This window comes from Haemorhous mexicanus, chromosome 1 (assembly GCF_027477595.1).
Source record: "Haemorhous mexicanus isolate bHaeMex1 chromosome 1, bHaeMex1.pri, whole genome shotgun sequence".
NCBI lineage: Eukaryota > Metazoa > Chordata > Aves > Passeriformes > Fringillidae > Haemorhous > Haemorhous mexicanus.
This window is the reverse complement of record NC_082341.1, coordinates 75,962,912-75,979,812: the sequence shown is the minus strand read 5'-3', so window position 1 is coordinate 75,979,812 and position 16,901 is coordinate 75,962,912. Positions and strand designations below refer to the sequence as shown.

The window sequence follows — 16,901 nt, the reverse complement described above, 5'->3', positions numbered from 1 at the left end:
GATAGTTTCCTTACAAGTTCTTTGGTAATATAAGTATCGGTTTACCTGTCCTGCTTTTGCATTTTCACAAACAAATGTTTCATAGTAGTTGGCAAACTCTGGTGCATGATCATTTATGTCTAAAATCCGTATGAAGACAGGTATCTGGCTACTTTGTTTAGGATTATCTGAAAAAAAAATTATATTACAATACAAAGAGATATGTACATGAAAATAATCCAATACTTCTTTTTAGAATAGATACACAATAGATATTAGAAATGTTCCATTTTCTTGATTATACTAAAACAATTATATTCAATTCTCTGATGACATACATCACATATACATGAAAGCCCTATATACAATTGAAACAAGTTTTTCTATTATTTTATATATAAATATATGTATATAATATTAGGTATGCTCAAATTGATTTGCATTAAAAGCAGGGAACTCAGTTGTTATGGAGTTGTATTCTTTATATCAGTTCAGCAAAAAATTCATTGCAAAAGTTGTTCCATGAGGCTGAGCTGTTAAGAACATTTACCTTTTCAAATCAATAAAGCAGTAAAAGAGTTTCAGTGACCACTACCACACACAAACACAAAATCATAAAAAACCCAAACCAAAGTTGTTCTTTCTCCCCTAACTGTAAAAAACAAAAAAATAAAATTATATATGCAGGATATGATCAGCAATCAATCTTCACAAACCTCCTAACTCAAGGTATTGCCAGAGACAAATCTCACACTGTGCATATTGAAAATGCAGAACATTTTTAACCAAACAATGAAAAGCATTCAAGAGGAAAAAGATATAAATCTTTCTGAAAATGGGGATATGATTCATCTCTCCATATTACCCAACTCTCAGACTCTTAAGCACATTGACTCCAGGGGAATCTTTAGGAGAATAAAGGAAGGCAGAAAAGTTTTTCACTAAAATCAGTCTGTTTCCCCCTTTGATGACCGTTGCCTCAGAAAAAAGGTAGACAAGACACATCTAGCCTGAGAGTATCTAACAGAATAGCAAAGAATCCAGGTGAAAGATTAAGCCCAGGGTTTACTTCAGATTTGGACGGCAAAAAATTTCCCTAGCCTTGACTTCAAACAAAGCCATTTTCTGAAATAAGTTAAATCAGTTGAGGTAAAGCATAATTTTTTCTCATTTACAGAGGTTATTCTGACAATGTATTTGTATGTCAGGGACATTTTTTCTCCTCTTCCCCCAAGGATTTTCCCAAAGTCTTAGCTTGGGATGGAGCCAGTGCATCACACCTGCCCCAAAATATTTGATGTGAATTCTCAAGGAACCAGTTAACTTATCTAATGTATACTGTACATGGGTTTTTTGAGCCTGAGAGTTCCTAAATATCTTTCTAAAAAATGGGCCAAATGTATCATAAAAGAAAAAATTGGACTTTAATATGTTTGTTTAAAGGCGTCTTGTCTATCAATAATATCTGGATAAGGGCAAAACTAATGAAAAAAGGTAAGTCATAGAAACTGTAGAATTTAATTATTTTCTCAGTTTAAATATTCTTCTGAGATAATTTTTATCTTCATCTTACTGATTTCAGTTGCTATGACAGTGATGTTGTGCCAGGGAGTTTCTTCTCGGTCAAGTGGCTTCGAGAGGAATAAGGATCCATTTCCTGAATAGATGTTGAATATTCTGTCAAGGTCAGTGTGTCGATCTACAGAATATCTGTCAAGATACAGTAAAATTGAGCATCACAATCTCCCATTTCAGTCTCCAGTTTAGCTCACAGCCACCTCTGAAAGTTTTCAAATTCTAACTGTGCTTAATCAAGAATGCTTTGTTTACAATTAACCTAAGCTTTCCCATAACTACCTGCATGCTACAAATGCTTAGAATTTTAAGACTAGTGAGGAGGATGAAGAGCAAATTGTTATGTGGGTGGTTTTTAGATTGATAATTGAAATTACATTTTAGCTCATAATGTGAATTTTGGAATAATAACTAAAAGTGAACTTTTTTTAGATGAGATTTTTTGCAAATTAATTATTTCTTAGAGAACTCTGTCACCAAAGGACATACATTGCAGACACAAGGAAGTATCAATTTAAAAAATCTATTTTTGAGGTGTCACAAGGACCAAAAAATTCAACAGAAAAATCTTTCAATTATTTTTCTTTAAGATGAAACTTCTTAAAATCTTGTTTTGTGATGCTTGCTTATGCTTTGTTCTTACCCAGTAAGGAAAAACTTGGTTTACAGCTGTTTCTTAATCATTCTAGTGGCTGGCAGTCATTATCAGGTTAAATTGAGATTTTATACATATTATACTTAAAAATATTTTATTTTCCTCTTCCTCTTACACCTCCTACCTCAACCCTTACTGCTGTAGGACATAGAAGGCTTGTTCAAAAATGCAGAGATCAATTTTCATAATCACTTGCATGGTAAATAGACAAACTTAAGTGCCCTGTTTGTCACTGCAGATAATAATAGCAGATTGATAACAATTACAGCAATTTCACAGCACTGAACTCTTACTTCTAATTGTTATTATTTTCTTGCAATCATTTCTTATTCAATATACTGTGATCATTAAATAGTTAAGTTATGGAACATGGATGTTATGTACAGAAGTGTGACTGCTGTCAAGCATCAGGGAGCACAGAAACACAAAATTTTGAATGTTTTAGATAGTATAAAAGAATACTTTTATGAACAGCTTGGTGAAACTACAAGAACATGCTGGCAATTAAATGCTGACATCTCCTTTCTTTTTACCTGGTTCCTGTAGACTGTTCTTAAAAAGCATTCTCTGCACTGCTCATTGCTCTAATTGTATTTGCCTTCACAAGCTCACATAGATGTTTCTCTTGGACATTTTCCAACAGCCCCTATGTACTTAATTACCCAAACAGCCTCTTTCTACCTTGCATTTTCATAGTTCTCTGTTGACCCACAAAATCTAAAGAATTTTATATTGTATAATGGCTTACTTTATTGCATTCTTTGCTATATCTGGGTCTTGGGCTACAACTTGCCCAATAATGCTTCCTTCCTTGGCATCTTCATCTACCTCTATTAAATACCAGGGTCTGCTGAATACTGGAGGTTCATCAATGTCTTCAACAGAAATTTTGACAAAAGCCGTGTCTTTGAATGGCCCCAGCTGAAGAAAACGAGGATCAGGATGAGTGTTGCTTGCTTCTACTTTTAGGGTATATAACACCTTGTTTTCAAAATCCAGATGCTGAGGAGCAAATAATAATAATAATAAAGAAAATTACATCACTTTACAAAAAAAAAAAAAAGTGAGCAAGTTTTACAGTCTGAATCAAAAGGTGGAATATTTTTAGCAGCAAAAGCTCAAAATTTTAATCCATCTTGAGGAAGATGGAGTATATTACATCTTATTCTAGACATTAAAATTAAGGATTATTATAGGATAGCAAGGCAGTTATGATCCCTCTGTCTATTAATTGTTCAGGTTCCTGAAAAAAACAGGAGGCTTTGACTTATATAAAAATAAAAAGATAGAAATGTGGAAGTTTTACTCAGTCCACAACAAGGAGTTATGTAAAGTCTTATTTGAGTCATTGCATTGGGAGTAACAGGAGCAGTTATTCCAGTTTTAAATGATCTCTGTCCTATTTATCTTTCCTTTTACCCATGCCTGTTTGGCTCTAGGAACAAACCAGACTTGTCCCTGGTCTCTGTGTTCCTCAGTAAAAAGAAAAACTGTGAAGTTTGATTTTCAATCCATATGACATTTATGTCATGCATATCCATATATGTATATGTAGGTAGACCTTCATAGATACATATACATAACCAAGTATATGTGCTTCTAAATATGCTCGTGGTTTGGTATTTTATTTATAGATAGTTCTGAATTAATGTTATTAATATATTTAATAACACTAAAATTTTAAAAATATGTTCAGATTTTAAGAGGCTGAATTCTGAAAAGCAACCAATAATGTTGTCAGACATGGTATTTTGAAATAAATTTCTGAGAATGTCTTTGCTCTTTGGAGTTTTATTGACATCAAATGTAACAACTGAAGTATCACCAAGACTGGACTTAAACCAAGACAGATTTTAGGTACTGTGGATAACTGGCTGTTGAACAGATTAGAGAGGGAGAGTTTAGTTTTGGATGGGCAAATTCATCAAGCTCCAGATAAGCCTACCACTCTTGTAAGTCTTAGCACAGCAATCAGCTGATAAACCCCACTGTGAACTGAACCTCTCCAAGTTTTCACAGCCCTAATTTGAAAGTACTGTGTGTGAGAGTCTATATATTGAACAGACAGCAGCCCCTGAAATATTGCTTTATGTGAAGTGACATGCCAGTAAATTTCCCTTGAGACTTGAAAATAACAGATACCTGCTAAAGAAAGAGAAGAACAAAACTAATACAACAGCTCCTTGGCAGCCTGACCCCTTGTGCCATCCACCCTCCCTTCCCCTGGAAAAAGAAAAATAACCGTAACACCTGAAGAGCTAAGTACATATAAAAGAGAGGGAGAAAAAGTAAACCTTTTTGACAGTTATAATCCCTTCCTGTGTGTCCTTGTCAGTGATGATATCAAACATGTCTGATCCATCCCCACTGGAGATGCTATATTCAATCTCTGCATTTTCTCCCACATCGGGGTCATTGGCTTTAATTCTGCCAAGAGGAGTCCCAGGTGGTGCAGATTCAGGAGAGCTGAACTGGTAGGAGCCTAGAAGAGCAAAATCAAACATTTATTGTTCTGAGAAACTTTTTTTTTCTGAATAAAAATTATCTTTAATTTCACCTAGATTTTTTTAAGTAACTTGAAGATTCAAACACTGTAGGAAAAATGCTGCTAGTCATCACACTAAACTTTAAAACAGGATTTGGAGTTGATTGACAAACTGTCAAAAAAATTCAAGCTATTCTTCAAAGCCATATAACACTGTGATTCTTCTTTTTTTTTTTTTTTCTATTTTAAGGAACAAAGGTGAAAAAGAATAAGGTACCAGTTCTTACCCTGATTATTAGCACTATATGTATATATTTTTATCTAGAAATGTTCCTAGATATATTTAGATATAGGAAAGGATTTTGTTTTGTTCTCTCAAAGTTTTTCTCGAACAAGAGTTGTAGAAATCAGTGAGGATTTTGGAGAGAGACTAAAATAGAATAGCCTTTTCATTTAATTACTTTGACATATATTCCAGTAAGTGTTCTGTTTGAAAATAATAAATTCATCTGTTATTGATAATACATGCTAAAGAGCCATGGTAAAGGGCATTTGGATACGTGTTCATATTAATTGTTATTGCTATTTTTATAATCAGTGTTCTAGAAAGAAATCTGAGTACACAGACCCTTTACTCTTGCTTGTGTGTATGAAAAGTGAATTCAAACATATTTTCTGAAAACATTTTGAAAAAAAAATCTAATTTTAAAGGCATGCTGTAGCAAAAAAACTGTTAATCAGATGGATTTCTTCACCAGGAAGAATCAGACATAGAAGATGCTTCCTGACTAGCAAGACAAAAAAAAATTTCAACTAAGTAAAAAAAATCCAAACACATCTGATGAGTTCATATTTTGTACATAACATGCCAGAATCTGATCTTTCTTTTGATCTGTTTTTTCATGTAAATTCATACTACTTTTCTGAGTGAAGTGATAGCATTGGAGAAATACCTTAAGAATCTGACAAAATTAGCACCTAATAAAGTGTGCAACCTTTATTCAAAGGATCCAAAGAGGACACACATAAATTGTATTGACTTGTAGTAAAGTACAGTCAACTCTCTTTGTTGCAACAACCCTATTTCCTCTATTTACATGCCCTTTTAAGACACCTAAAGGATCCTGCCCTGATCCATTTAATACAAGGAATATATCAAAATTCAAAGTGCAGAATGAGTTTCTGTCCCCAGTTGTGAAGACTAAGTACAAAAGAGAGTTCCTGAAAATACCTTACATTTATATATATGTGTGCAGTAAAATGGAAGCTAATGCTTGATGCTAAATTGTGATTGCTGTTACAAATTCAAGTTTGTAAGTGAAAACTCAGCAGTAGCCTATTTTTCTGTAATCCACACAGACTAAAATGTACATTGTTCCCTCAAACCAGTCTGCAAATGGGATGAAAGGAAGGATTCCTGGCAGCTAAACCATGAGTTTCAAGCCTTGAACCCTTGACAAATTCAAGGGTTTGGCAGCTGAGCCAGATCTACCAGAGGAACAGATTCAGTCATGGTACTTACTACTCCTTCCAGATAAATACCTTCAGTGCTTTTTTGCTTGAAAGCATTCCTGTTTTTGTGGTGGTGTGTGAATGCTACACACTTCAGCATGTGAGATGCCTCTTTGGTTCAGAGTACAATAGAATTCAAAATGCATAAGGTTTTCATTCTAGTACCATTTTAATTCCATTTAAGCCTATGTCTTCTAATTTTCCACGACTACTTTTAGGAAACAAAAAAACCCAAACAAAACAGGAAATGCTCCTTCTTGATGCAGTCTGAGCAACCACTACTTCACTGTGCCATTTTACTTTCTCCAGTCCCTCGAAGAAATTAATTTTTGGGTCTTAAATACCTTGATATTAACTGGTGTTGCTTGCAACTGCCATTCACCCTCTACTTTGGGCAACAATTTTACTCATTGTTGCTTCGCATAAGAGAAAAAGCAATACAAATGTCTTCATAAAAAGCAAACTTCCAGAAAAGATAGTTTTTTGAAGGTGTATCCCTCTTCATAACTACCTAAGAAGAAATCAAATCTGCCTGATATTTCTCTTTCTTTGATTCCTAAAATGCATTAAAATTACCCTGCTGAGGAGAAAGAAAACGAGAGGGAAGGATCATCAGCACAACTGAAAATGCAGCATCAGAAGATCCCACAGCAGGCCTTCTGTAGGCCACACAGTGTGTTTCAGTGAAGTTCAAAGTAGAATACTACGGTGAACATTGTTTGAGGCATCAAATTGTGTGAATTTCTATAAAAAGTACCCATCCCAAAGGTTATTGAAATAATCAGAAAAGCTTTCATAGACTTGAGGTTTCAGTTAATTTTGAAAGAAGGGCATAATGAAGAACATAGGCTAAGGGGACTGGAAACCTTAAATTATTTTGCAGTTTTATACGTTCTTCATTCTTTCTTTTATCTTATTTGATTTTATTCAACAGTGAGGCTTTAAATGCAATAAGTTATAGTTTAGGTTCCAGAATTCCTATTTGCCAAAATTTTATAGGCTGCATCACGCTATACATTTTTAAAAAGTATCCCCTCATGAAGTCAACCAAGAAGTTCAGTTAAAAACTGATATTTGAATTTAACCTTGTGAAGGTGATTCTCATCAACTGAACTCTGTGAATTGAAATTATATTTCTTTTAAGGGTCGCAGTACTCCCCCTCCCCTCTCTTCTTTTAAAGCAATGCGTTATCATCGATAGAGATTAAAGCAGTAGTTTATAATTCCAAAAAGATCCATTCTTCCATGCTGTCAGAGTTTTTCAATATTTTTTGTAAATCTGCACTAGGTTGAACAGGGTTGAACAGTTTTTACCATTCTGGGTGTACTTATTGCCATGGTACTCAAGTGCTTTTCAAGTCTAGGAGAGCATTTTATAAATCAGCTCTCTTTGTTCAGTCCTTAGTGAATCTGTAAAGAGAGCCAGGTCTCTCATCAGTGTGAACAAGCAATTCAAATTTTATTATGTGGACACTTTTCTGCCAGGCTCTGAACTGAGGCTGTAAATTTCTCCTATCTGCAGCCTATCAAGCAGTTATCAGACACTGACTGTAACAACGTGAGATTGGATTTAAACTCTGGCCTAGTAAAAAGGTTTTTTTAAGATATTACTCTGAAGCTTTCTGTGTTGTGCAGCTTTCTGCTATTTGCTCTTTTTTTCCCTGTACAAAGATATTTTTAAAAAACTTCTTTTATTGTGTCAGGCTGGCCTAGATTATCAAAATCATTCAAGAACTGAACACAGATTACTAGTACTTAAACCAAATGCTTAGACTGCCAGCAGAATAAATGACCTGATAAACTCTGCCTGTGCAAATCAGAACATTAGAAAACCTGAGATGTATTTGCTTGCTTCAACATAAGGAACTAGAAGTGTTTCCAAAACCAGAACCTTATATTTTGTAGTTAAATTCCTCTAAAGTCCCAACAGTTTGCCTAAATTATTGTTACAGTTTATATTTCTGTAAGCTGTGTAAGAAAAAGAAGTTTATCACTCCAACAAAGAATTTGATGTTAAAAAAATGTAGGCAGAGATTCCCTTTTGCCTTGGGATGCTGCAAAATAAGCAGACGCAACAGTGGGTAAGTACTACAAAAACAGTGATAAAAAAAACCAAAACTTCCAGATGGCCAAAGCAAACCAGCTGATTTTTTGAGAGGTTCTTTGGAAAACCAAACTATTAGATGCTCCATACTCTGGGGGAAGCGAGGTGGATTGTCATTGACATCAGTCAGTGTGATGTTCACGGTGGTGGTCCCTGATAGTCCTCCCATCTGGCCTCCCATGTCTTTAGCCTGGATGACCACTTGGTATTGCTCCCTGTTTTCTCTGTTCATGTCCGGTAAAGCAGTCTTGATTATGCCTTGAAGGAGTGAAAAAAAAGGAGAGACAGGGTGGTCAAGGAGAAGCCCCATCCACTATAGTCTCAGAGCTCTTAGATGGATTCATGTCAGATACACTGTGCAGACAATAATCCATAGCAATCACAACAAGGTATATTGCAATAAACCTTCCAATCTATGGATGCTTTAATGTGATTTTAAGAAAAAAAGACAAAAAAATTTAACAGACAGTATTCATTGTTTTTGTTTTGCTAAATCAATTTGATTATTCTTTTAATGAAAAAAATATCAATATGTTCATTGACTTAATGAAATTTTGCAGTTTCTATCCCCAGTTATTGTTTACTATATTGTGTAATCTTCAGCCCTGGTGACATTTTGATATTATAGCACAAGGCTGAACTCTAACATGCCCAGGATTCATTATTCTGATCTGTAATAGATCATTGATTTTGATGCTCAGTGATGTTCATTGTAAGTCAGCTGGGGCTACAGCTAATAAAAGAATTGGACAAGAGCCTATAATTAGTTTTGAAAAATCTTTTTTGGGGCGTCTAATTTGAAGGATTTCATAACTGTAATTTGAATGTCTCAGACACTTTTTGCAGTACACAAAAAAAAAAAAAAAAACCGTCTCAGGTGAGAAAACCAAAAGTGATGCAGTACACCACTTTTCATTAAAGTTCCTTTTTGAAAACCAAGCAAAGTTTTTTATTTTTATTTTTATTTAGAAGAGTGGTGGCTTTCCAAAGCTGGAGTGAGCAGAGGTTTCTCTTGTGAAGTGGGAAAATGTAAGCATAGTGTCCTGTTTAGAGGATTCTCAGCCCTTCCTTTTCTTTCTCAGAAGAAGGTTTTCATTATAGGCTCAGTTTGATAATACACAAAAAAAAAAAAAAGGCCAACCCTGGAAAATTTATACTTCTAGCAAGTGAATGAAATAAAGAAAAAACCTTTGCAGCTTAGTGGCTATGACATTTATGTCTGAGCCAGGATTACCAGGTCCTGATTATCATACTAGGCTTGCTAATACATGTAACATAAAACAGCAAATTGGATTAAATGAGAAAATAATCCCTGAACCAAAGAGGAGAGGCCAGGTGTTTCCCTGTCTGCCTGCCTAAACACTTGCTGCCATCAGTTATTGCCCATGTGGTACTGGTCCTGTTTCCCTGCTCATGCCTGGTAATGATGTTTGAGTAGGGGACTGGAGAAAAAAGGGAAAAAAAGAGAGAGATTGAAAAAGGGGAGAAATCCAAACGCTTTTATCCAATGCAAAATCTTAAAGCTTCCTTTTAAAACTGTAGCCTTGCATTAATTATCTTTTGCATATTATGTCTTTGCTGCATTTACAAAAAAACCTCAAATTTTTTCAAGAGAAAGTTAGCTATGATCTGAGCATTCCTAATGGATTAGGAACTTCAGGGATTCTAGACAGAGTTGCACTTAAATTCTCAATTAGAAAATTTTGATAACATTCAAGAAAAACTAATTCAATGTCTATTGAGTCTTGAGTGCCTTAGGATTAGATATTTGGAATAGGAGAGTTCTGGTGACATCTTTCTTTTCTGAACCTTAATTTTGAGTCATAGATATCCAAAATTCGCACTTTTTTTTTTTTAATTTGGTTTGTGTTTGTCTCTTATCCAAATCCTTGCATAAGAGTGAAAAAGGCTTCAATTCATTCTTTTCAAATTAAAAGGATTAATGATACTTGCTTCAGTTCCCAAAACTCTTGGACTCACAATACAGCTTCAAAAAAAAAAACTTAAGTTAAAAATTAACTGATTAAAAATCAGTGGTTCCAAACTTTTAGAAATGATTAATTGTTTGTGAGTATTTTTTTTTAACTTATAGTATGAAAATGTCCAGCTCCTATTAATGTTTTTTAAAAGTAAAAAGATGAAATTCCCAGAAACTGGTGTAAAATAGGCTTGGGACTAATTTTGGTGTGTGTTTGGGCCCTTTACAGCATTTTACACCTTCTTTTTAAAAAACCTTTGGCCTTTAGAGTTAACAATCACCTTCTGGAAATCTTCATTGTACCAAAAAAAGCAATTTTTCTGCGTCAACATTATTTTAACAGAAAAAACATACTTTTATTTTGATTCCAGTGAGACTGAATGGATTACTAACCTGTTTCTGGGTCCACTGAGAAATATGGCTGTCCCTGGAGGATGCTGTACACCACTTTGGCACTGTTCCCATAGTTGGCATCATCAGCGTCTGTGGCTGTCACCTGAATAACAGATGTACCTAAATGGGTACCAAGCAAAGAATCAGCAGATTTTAGGAAGGCATCCACTTCTTGTAAACCATATACAGTTGTTGAAGTATGGAATTCAGGAAGAAATCAAACAATATCCACTGGAGTAATCCCGAGTTATCCTACTCAAGGGACAGTAAAATAAAATCCCATCTTCATGGTGACTGGACTGAAAATCATTACCACTTAAGATTCATGCTTCAGTTTAAAAGATAAACACACAGGGACTGACATATCTTTGAAACCCAACACAGCATTAGGATTTTGGTGATCAAACAGATATGGAAATTGTTCTCTGGCAATAACACAACTTTAGTTGAAACTGTTCACTTAAAACTTTGCTTTAATTAATAAATAAACCTAAAGCAAATTTCCCCATACTCATTTTCTGCTCAGATGACATATGTCAAGTGTCTGAATTCTGACTCAATAAAACAATTTGTCTCATTCTAAACTGATTTTTTATTTTAAAAAAGACTGGTTTTGCAATAAGAATTTTTATTTTTGGGGTTTTTTTTTTGTTTTTTTTTTCTCTCTTGGTCAAAGTTATTTGGCAAATATAGGACATTAAATGCTGCTGAGGTTTATTTGGCATTAATTTATTTTATGTTTACCCTTGTCCTGTAATCATAAAAAAGAAAATATAGGTTATAAAGGATTATGAGTACTGTGAACCAATACATTTGGTGTAGTTTATGGGTTGGAAGCAAATGAAAGCTTCTGTTAAACCTTTCTTATAAGATATAAAAGCACAAAGGCATCCTTCACAAGCTTCTTTTTTTTCTTAGGACTTAGATGTCAGAATGCATTTTGCTCACACAATCTAGAGCTGACAAATGTCTAGATAGATGCAGGCAGCCCAATAGCTAGAGGTGTAAAGGTGCTTGACTCCTTGCCAGGGGAAGAAGGCTGACTGAGAAGAAGCTCTTTACCCTATTTTTGGCCAGGGTTTTTTTTTGGTGGGGGGGAGTTTTGTTCGGGTTATTTTTTTGGTTTTTTTATCTCAGTTTCTTTGAAAGAAAAAGTTCTGGTAAGCACTGTCAACTTAATTGATGCCATTTCCTACTCCTCTTTTTCTACATCTTCAGTATCTCCAGATTGAAGTTCCCTCAGATAAGTTGTAGGCAAATGTCTGTCTTGACTGTAAGTTTAGAAGACCCTCATTTACCTGTGATTAATGACATTGAGGTGAATCATTTGTACTGTTGCTTTTGAGCATACCCCAGGGATTGGGAAAGTAGAAATCAAAAGAGTAATCAAAACAGATTTTGAGGGTACTTAATTATCAGGTCCTGTTAGATGCAACTATTTTTTTCATAGTATGTAACACAGATTTACAAATAATAGTTTTACCTACACAGCAATTCCCAATATTTCATGTTATCTGAAGAGCATATCAAGAGAGAATGAATACTTCTCTCTATGCAATAAACCACCACAAAAAAGTTGTAAAAATGCTTTGTCCCAAATCATCAGACTCTGGAGATCATTTTTGCTGTCAGATATCTGGATTACTTTTTGCCTGGTTAAACAGCTAGAGGTCATCTGTGTGCCAAGCTGAGCTGTAAAGGTTATCCCAAAGAAGTGAATATTTAAGGACATTTTAATCACTAGCAGTGCCCAGCAGAACTGCTCATCTGGACAAAAAAAATCAAGACAGTTCTTTGATAATCATAAAGTTCCAGTAGTCTCATATGCCTTCAGAAAAGCAAGTTAAATCCCCTTCATCCTCAAGGCAAACAGGGAAAGAGACAATATGTCTTGCTAGCTTATAAAAAACCATAATCAGTAGAATAATCTGCCTTTACTGTGTGACATTGTAGCATTTAGAAGTTAAGAATCAAGAGTAATTTAGCTGTCCATTGCCAAAAAACCCAAAATATCTTAATGAGGAAAGGTTTTTTCTGTGGCCTTTTGATCTAGGCACTGTCATGAGACTGGCACAGAAGTTTGAATATGGTTATAGCAACCAAATGCACTTTAATGTTCTTTTTTTATTTTCCCAGTGTACTGTTTTGGTGAAGAGAAATAATGCTAAATTTGTTTTGAGTTAGTTTTTTTTTCCTTTTTAGAGCAGTTATTGCAGGGCTTAAGGCAGCCTTTGGGAGGCTTCTATGTTTGTCTCATTGAAATGCCTGTCTTTGTTTCCTGGGGCTCAAGTGCAATGTAATTATGGCTGCTGAGGAGTGTACAGAAGATGTAAACGTACAGAAACTTTTCATGTGGTGGAAAGATAGTATTACAAATCTCCTTCTTTCTGTTAAACTAATAGTACAACTGTGAAAAATTATTAACAAGAGTATAGCCCCAAAAAATTCAATGTCAGCAGGCAGTTAACACTCTTTGCCAACTGTCTGCTGTGTCAAAAAGAAGGATGCTCACAAATGATAGACAGTACTTGTGCAACTTTCTTTCATGACATAAGAAACTTCTCTTTAGCTTTTTGGGTCAGAAATGATGGTGAAATAAAGGCAATGAAGTAAAGGAACTCAAAATTAATTAGGAATAATTGGTAAAGAGGCAAAACTTTTTAATCAAAAAAAAGTAAATCTTATCTTTGCCCCACTTGAATGGTAGCCACAGTATGATCTGTTATTTATTTGTTTATTTATAGTCTAGATTACCTCACAAGCAGCCGCTTACCACATTTGTCAGAAGAAATCTGCTTGGTTTAAAGTACAAATAGACTGTCTGGATGAATACAGCAGGAGTGAAGGAAACAAGTGCAGTCTGGGAAGAACAGGGAGTGGGGGAAGTTATTTTTGTGTTTATCTTTGTTTCTCACCATCCAACTCTATTTTTAATGTGCAGTAAATAAATACATTTTCAAGCGAAGTCTGGTTTTGCCTTTGTGATAATTGATAGGTAATCACTCAATCTTTGCTTCAATCCATGAGCTTTTCACTTTTCTTTTCTCTCCCCGTTTTATTGAGGAGGGGAGGGAGAGAGCAGTTGGGTGGGCTTCTGGCAGCCAGCCATGATCAAACGTGCCACAGAGCAAATTGGTGTGAAGGATGACACAGAAAATGTGAGAATAACTGCAATAACAGTCTAAGTAGTGATAACATTACTCTTCTGCAAAGCCAAGTCCACTTCAACCCAATCCAGCTGAGCAAGTTTAATCCATTTTAGGATGGTAACTAAATCTCAGAGTTCTCAAGAGGTATGTTCTCCTTTCCTTTTCCTTTTCCTTTTCCTTTTCCTTTTCCTTTTCCTTTTCCTTTTCCTTTTCCTTTTCCTTTTCCTTTTCCTTTTCCTTTTCCTTTTCCTTTTCCTTTTCCTTTTCCTTTTCCTTTTCCTTTTCCTTTTTCTTTTCGTTTTCCTGTTTCTTTTTTCTTTTTTCTCTTTTTCTTTTCTCATTCTTTTTCTTCTCTTTCTCTTTGTCTTTAAAATGGAAATTTAAGCACTTTGATAACATATATGTTGTATGATGTATGGGGTAATGTAGGGGCAGCAAAATGCACAAGGTAAACTTTGAAGGTAACCTGAGAGAAGAGAAATCTAAATCTGTGTAAGGAGTGCTTCTGCATGTGTTTGTGTATGCATAAAAATTCATGTAAGTGCATGTAAAAATTTAGAATCCAAAAAGGAAAACTATTAAGAGTTAGAGAGAGCGTCCCGTCACATCTAGGAAGTGTCAGATTTGAGTGTCACTAACATAGATTACAAGAAGTCTTGAAGTGTGAGCCATAAATTTGAAAAAAAAACCCACAAAATTTGAAATGAGAATGCTGTTATGAATTATGTTTAAAATGTTTTCTATTGCTTTGTGCTATTAAGTTTTTGAAAGAGTCCCTCTGGTATAATTAGGTCTCCCAGCATTGCAAAACTGAAGTAAATTGCTTGAGGAGGTTTGTTGCAGTGCAAAAGAGGTCTTCCACTAGATGAGACAGGCACATATTTTGCTATCTTTTCATGTGAAGTCATGCTGTTTGGCATGCAACTCTTGTTCCTGCTTGGCTCTTTTGGCTGACATGAATTACAAGTTTCTGCCACTCAGAAGGATATATCTGCATCTACTAGAAAATTTTAGTTTTACTGATAGCTTGTTCTGTAACCTTCATTTTAAACAGTGTCCTCCATCCTGGGAGAAGAAAATGAGCAGATTATGTTGTTAGTATTGTGTGCTTCAAGATTCTACCAAGAATGTTGGATAAAAAAATGACAGTGATTTAAATATCATTCAGAATCAGGTCTTTTTTTTTTTTTTCAAAAGAAAAATCCTGTAAGTTCAAAATGCAATTTGATTCTGACATTTTTTATAACATTTGTATTTCATAACAATTCAAATTTCTGATTTTAAGAAAAAAAGAAGGCTTAGCTTTTGTTGGCCAGTATAAAGTATTCACAAAGTTGTTTGGAAAAAAAACAGTCTGAAAATGCTGAAACAGGTTGTTTTTTGCATTATGAGACAGCTTCATTTAATTTCTTTTTTTTTTTTTTATTCTACTTCTGTCAAAACTGGCAATTATTGAAAAGTTCTGACATTTACAGAGGAGTTTTGTCTGTGTATGAGCAGAAAGTCTGTTTCATTTTCAGAAATAGAAGACCAGCTGGGGTAAGTGGAGAGGCAGGAAGGACTTTATCTCCCTAAAGGAGAAGCTCTTATGCTTGCTTCCTGTTTTCAAAGACAATGGCAATCTGCAGTTTGTCAAATTTATTTACAGAGGGAAGATTTTAAAAGAGGAGTACTTTTACCAGCAAAAAAAGATTTAGGTAAGCTCTGGAAAACCTCTGGAGGCAAAATTGGGAATTTTATATATCCAGAAGACTTAAAGAAGATGAATGGGCACATAGTTTGCTCTGACAATATTGCGCCAAGGATTATGCAGATGTAGTCTGGAGATGCCCCTGATGAAAACATGAGTAAAATTTTAAGTGAGCTACAGAAATTTTGAGGGGTTTTAAACCACTTTTGTCTTTGAGAGCAGGTTGTTCTCTCTGGAGAACAGGACAATGAACTGGACAAATGATGAAATAAGAGCTATGTGGCACTAAGAACTATGTGGATGACGTCACCTCTTACTACTTCGTATGTGAAGGACGGGACTCAATAAGGTTGAGATACAACTCTTATATTTTGATTGGAAGACAAATCTACCTAAAAGGCTGAAAGAATAGTGAACCACAAAGTGAACTGTGTTCTTTTGTACATAACCACAATTTAGTTGGGCTTTCACTAGACTGGTCTTCCTTTTCTGTAGAAAGGGCCAGAGGGTTGGTAGCATGAAAGATCTTTTAGAACAAAGGAAAAGAACAAATAAAAGCAGAAAAAGAGTAAGTTTCAACAGGTAAAGAGATACAAGGCAGAAGAGGAGTAAATGGGCATGACCAAGTAAAAAATCAAAACAAAGCCAACATAGAACAAGTAAACAACCTCAGGAGCTAGACTCAAAAGAGCAACATCATTAAAATGGAAGAGTAGAAAGGACCTTAAAATGTAGTTCAGCCATATATATTGAGAAGAAATATTGTAAAAAGACAAAAGAGAGGAGGTTAAAAGATGGCATAAAAGAGGACACTCAATAAATAATTCATTAATTATGCTTTACACAGTTTAATGATTTTTAATAATCTATCGCATAGTTATGAGGTGAAGCTTAATTTCACTCGAAAACATGCGGTCTTATTTTCGTGTATCTTGTCTCACAAAATTTTTGATTGAGAAATCAACTGATATACTAGCTACTGCACATGGTTACTCTGCCCTTGTTTTTGATACCAACTGGCCTCCAACCCAGGAACCACAAATTTTGAACCACTGTGGTGAAGGTAAACAGCCACTGCAATCCCTGGTAATGTGACTAAAAGTAATTTGTGAGAGACTTAACAAAACCAAACTATGCTGCTTACTGTAGCCTTTCCTTCAGAACTACTTTTTCCTCTCCATTTCAGTCCATAGCAGTAAAAGCAGATGGACCACTCATTTTAGAAATACGAGATGCTATTTTTTGCACACCTTTACTTCAGAAGCTTTATATTTTGTAAACAAAATGAGGAAACAATGCTCATAATTTCTTGTGTGTGTTGAATTGGGATGGTTTGGAGTTTTGTTTACTGCATCCTTTTCTATGACAGATAGAAACCCCA

General features: G+C 34.8%; 1 protein-coding gene across 5 annotated transcripts in view; it reads right to left on the bottom strand.

The window, feature by feature from the left end:
- Positions 1–16,901, bottom strand: part of CDH9 (cadherin 9) — a 66,558-nt gene that overhangs the window by 13,268 nt on the left and 36,389 nt on the right. For 2 of the 5 annotated variants that reach the window (XM_059851384.1, XM_059851567.1), the window contains exons 3-8: positions 10,682–10,801; positions 8,379–8,568; positions 4,504–4,675; positions 2,958–3,211; positions 1,553–1,689; positions 46–167 (exon numbers count right to left, since the gene is read on the bottom strand). In XM_059851384.1, coding sequence (XP_059707367.1) covers positions 46–167; positions 1,553–1,689; positions 2,958–3,211; positions 4,504–4,675; positions 8,379–8,568; positions 10,682–10,801 — 995 coding nt within the window. Of the gene's footprint in view, positions 1–45; positions 168–1,552; positions 1,690–2,957; positions 3,212–4,503; positions 4,692–8,378; positions 8,569–10,681; positions 10,802–16,901 lie in introns of all 5 variants that reach the window. The other 3 variants (XM_059851476.1, XM_059851296.1, XM_059851657.1) reach the window with 3 other exon arrangements.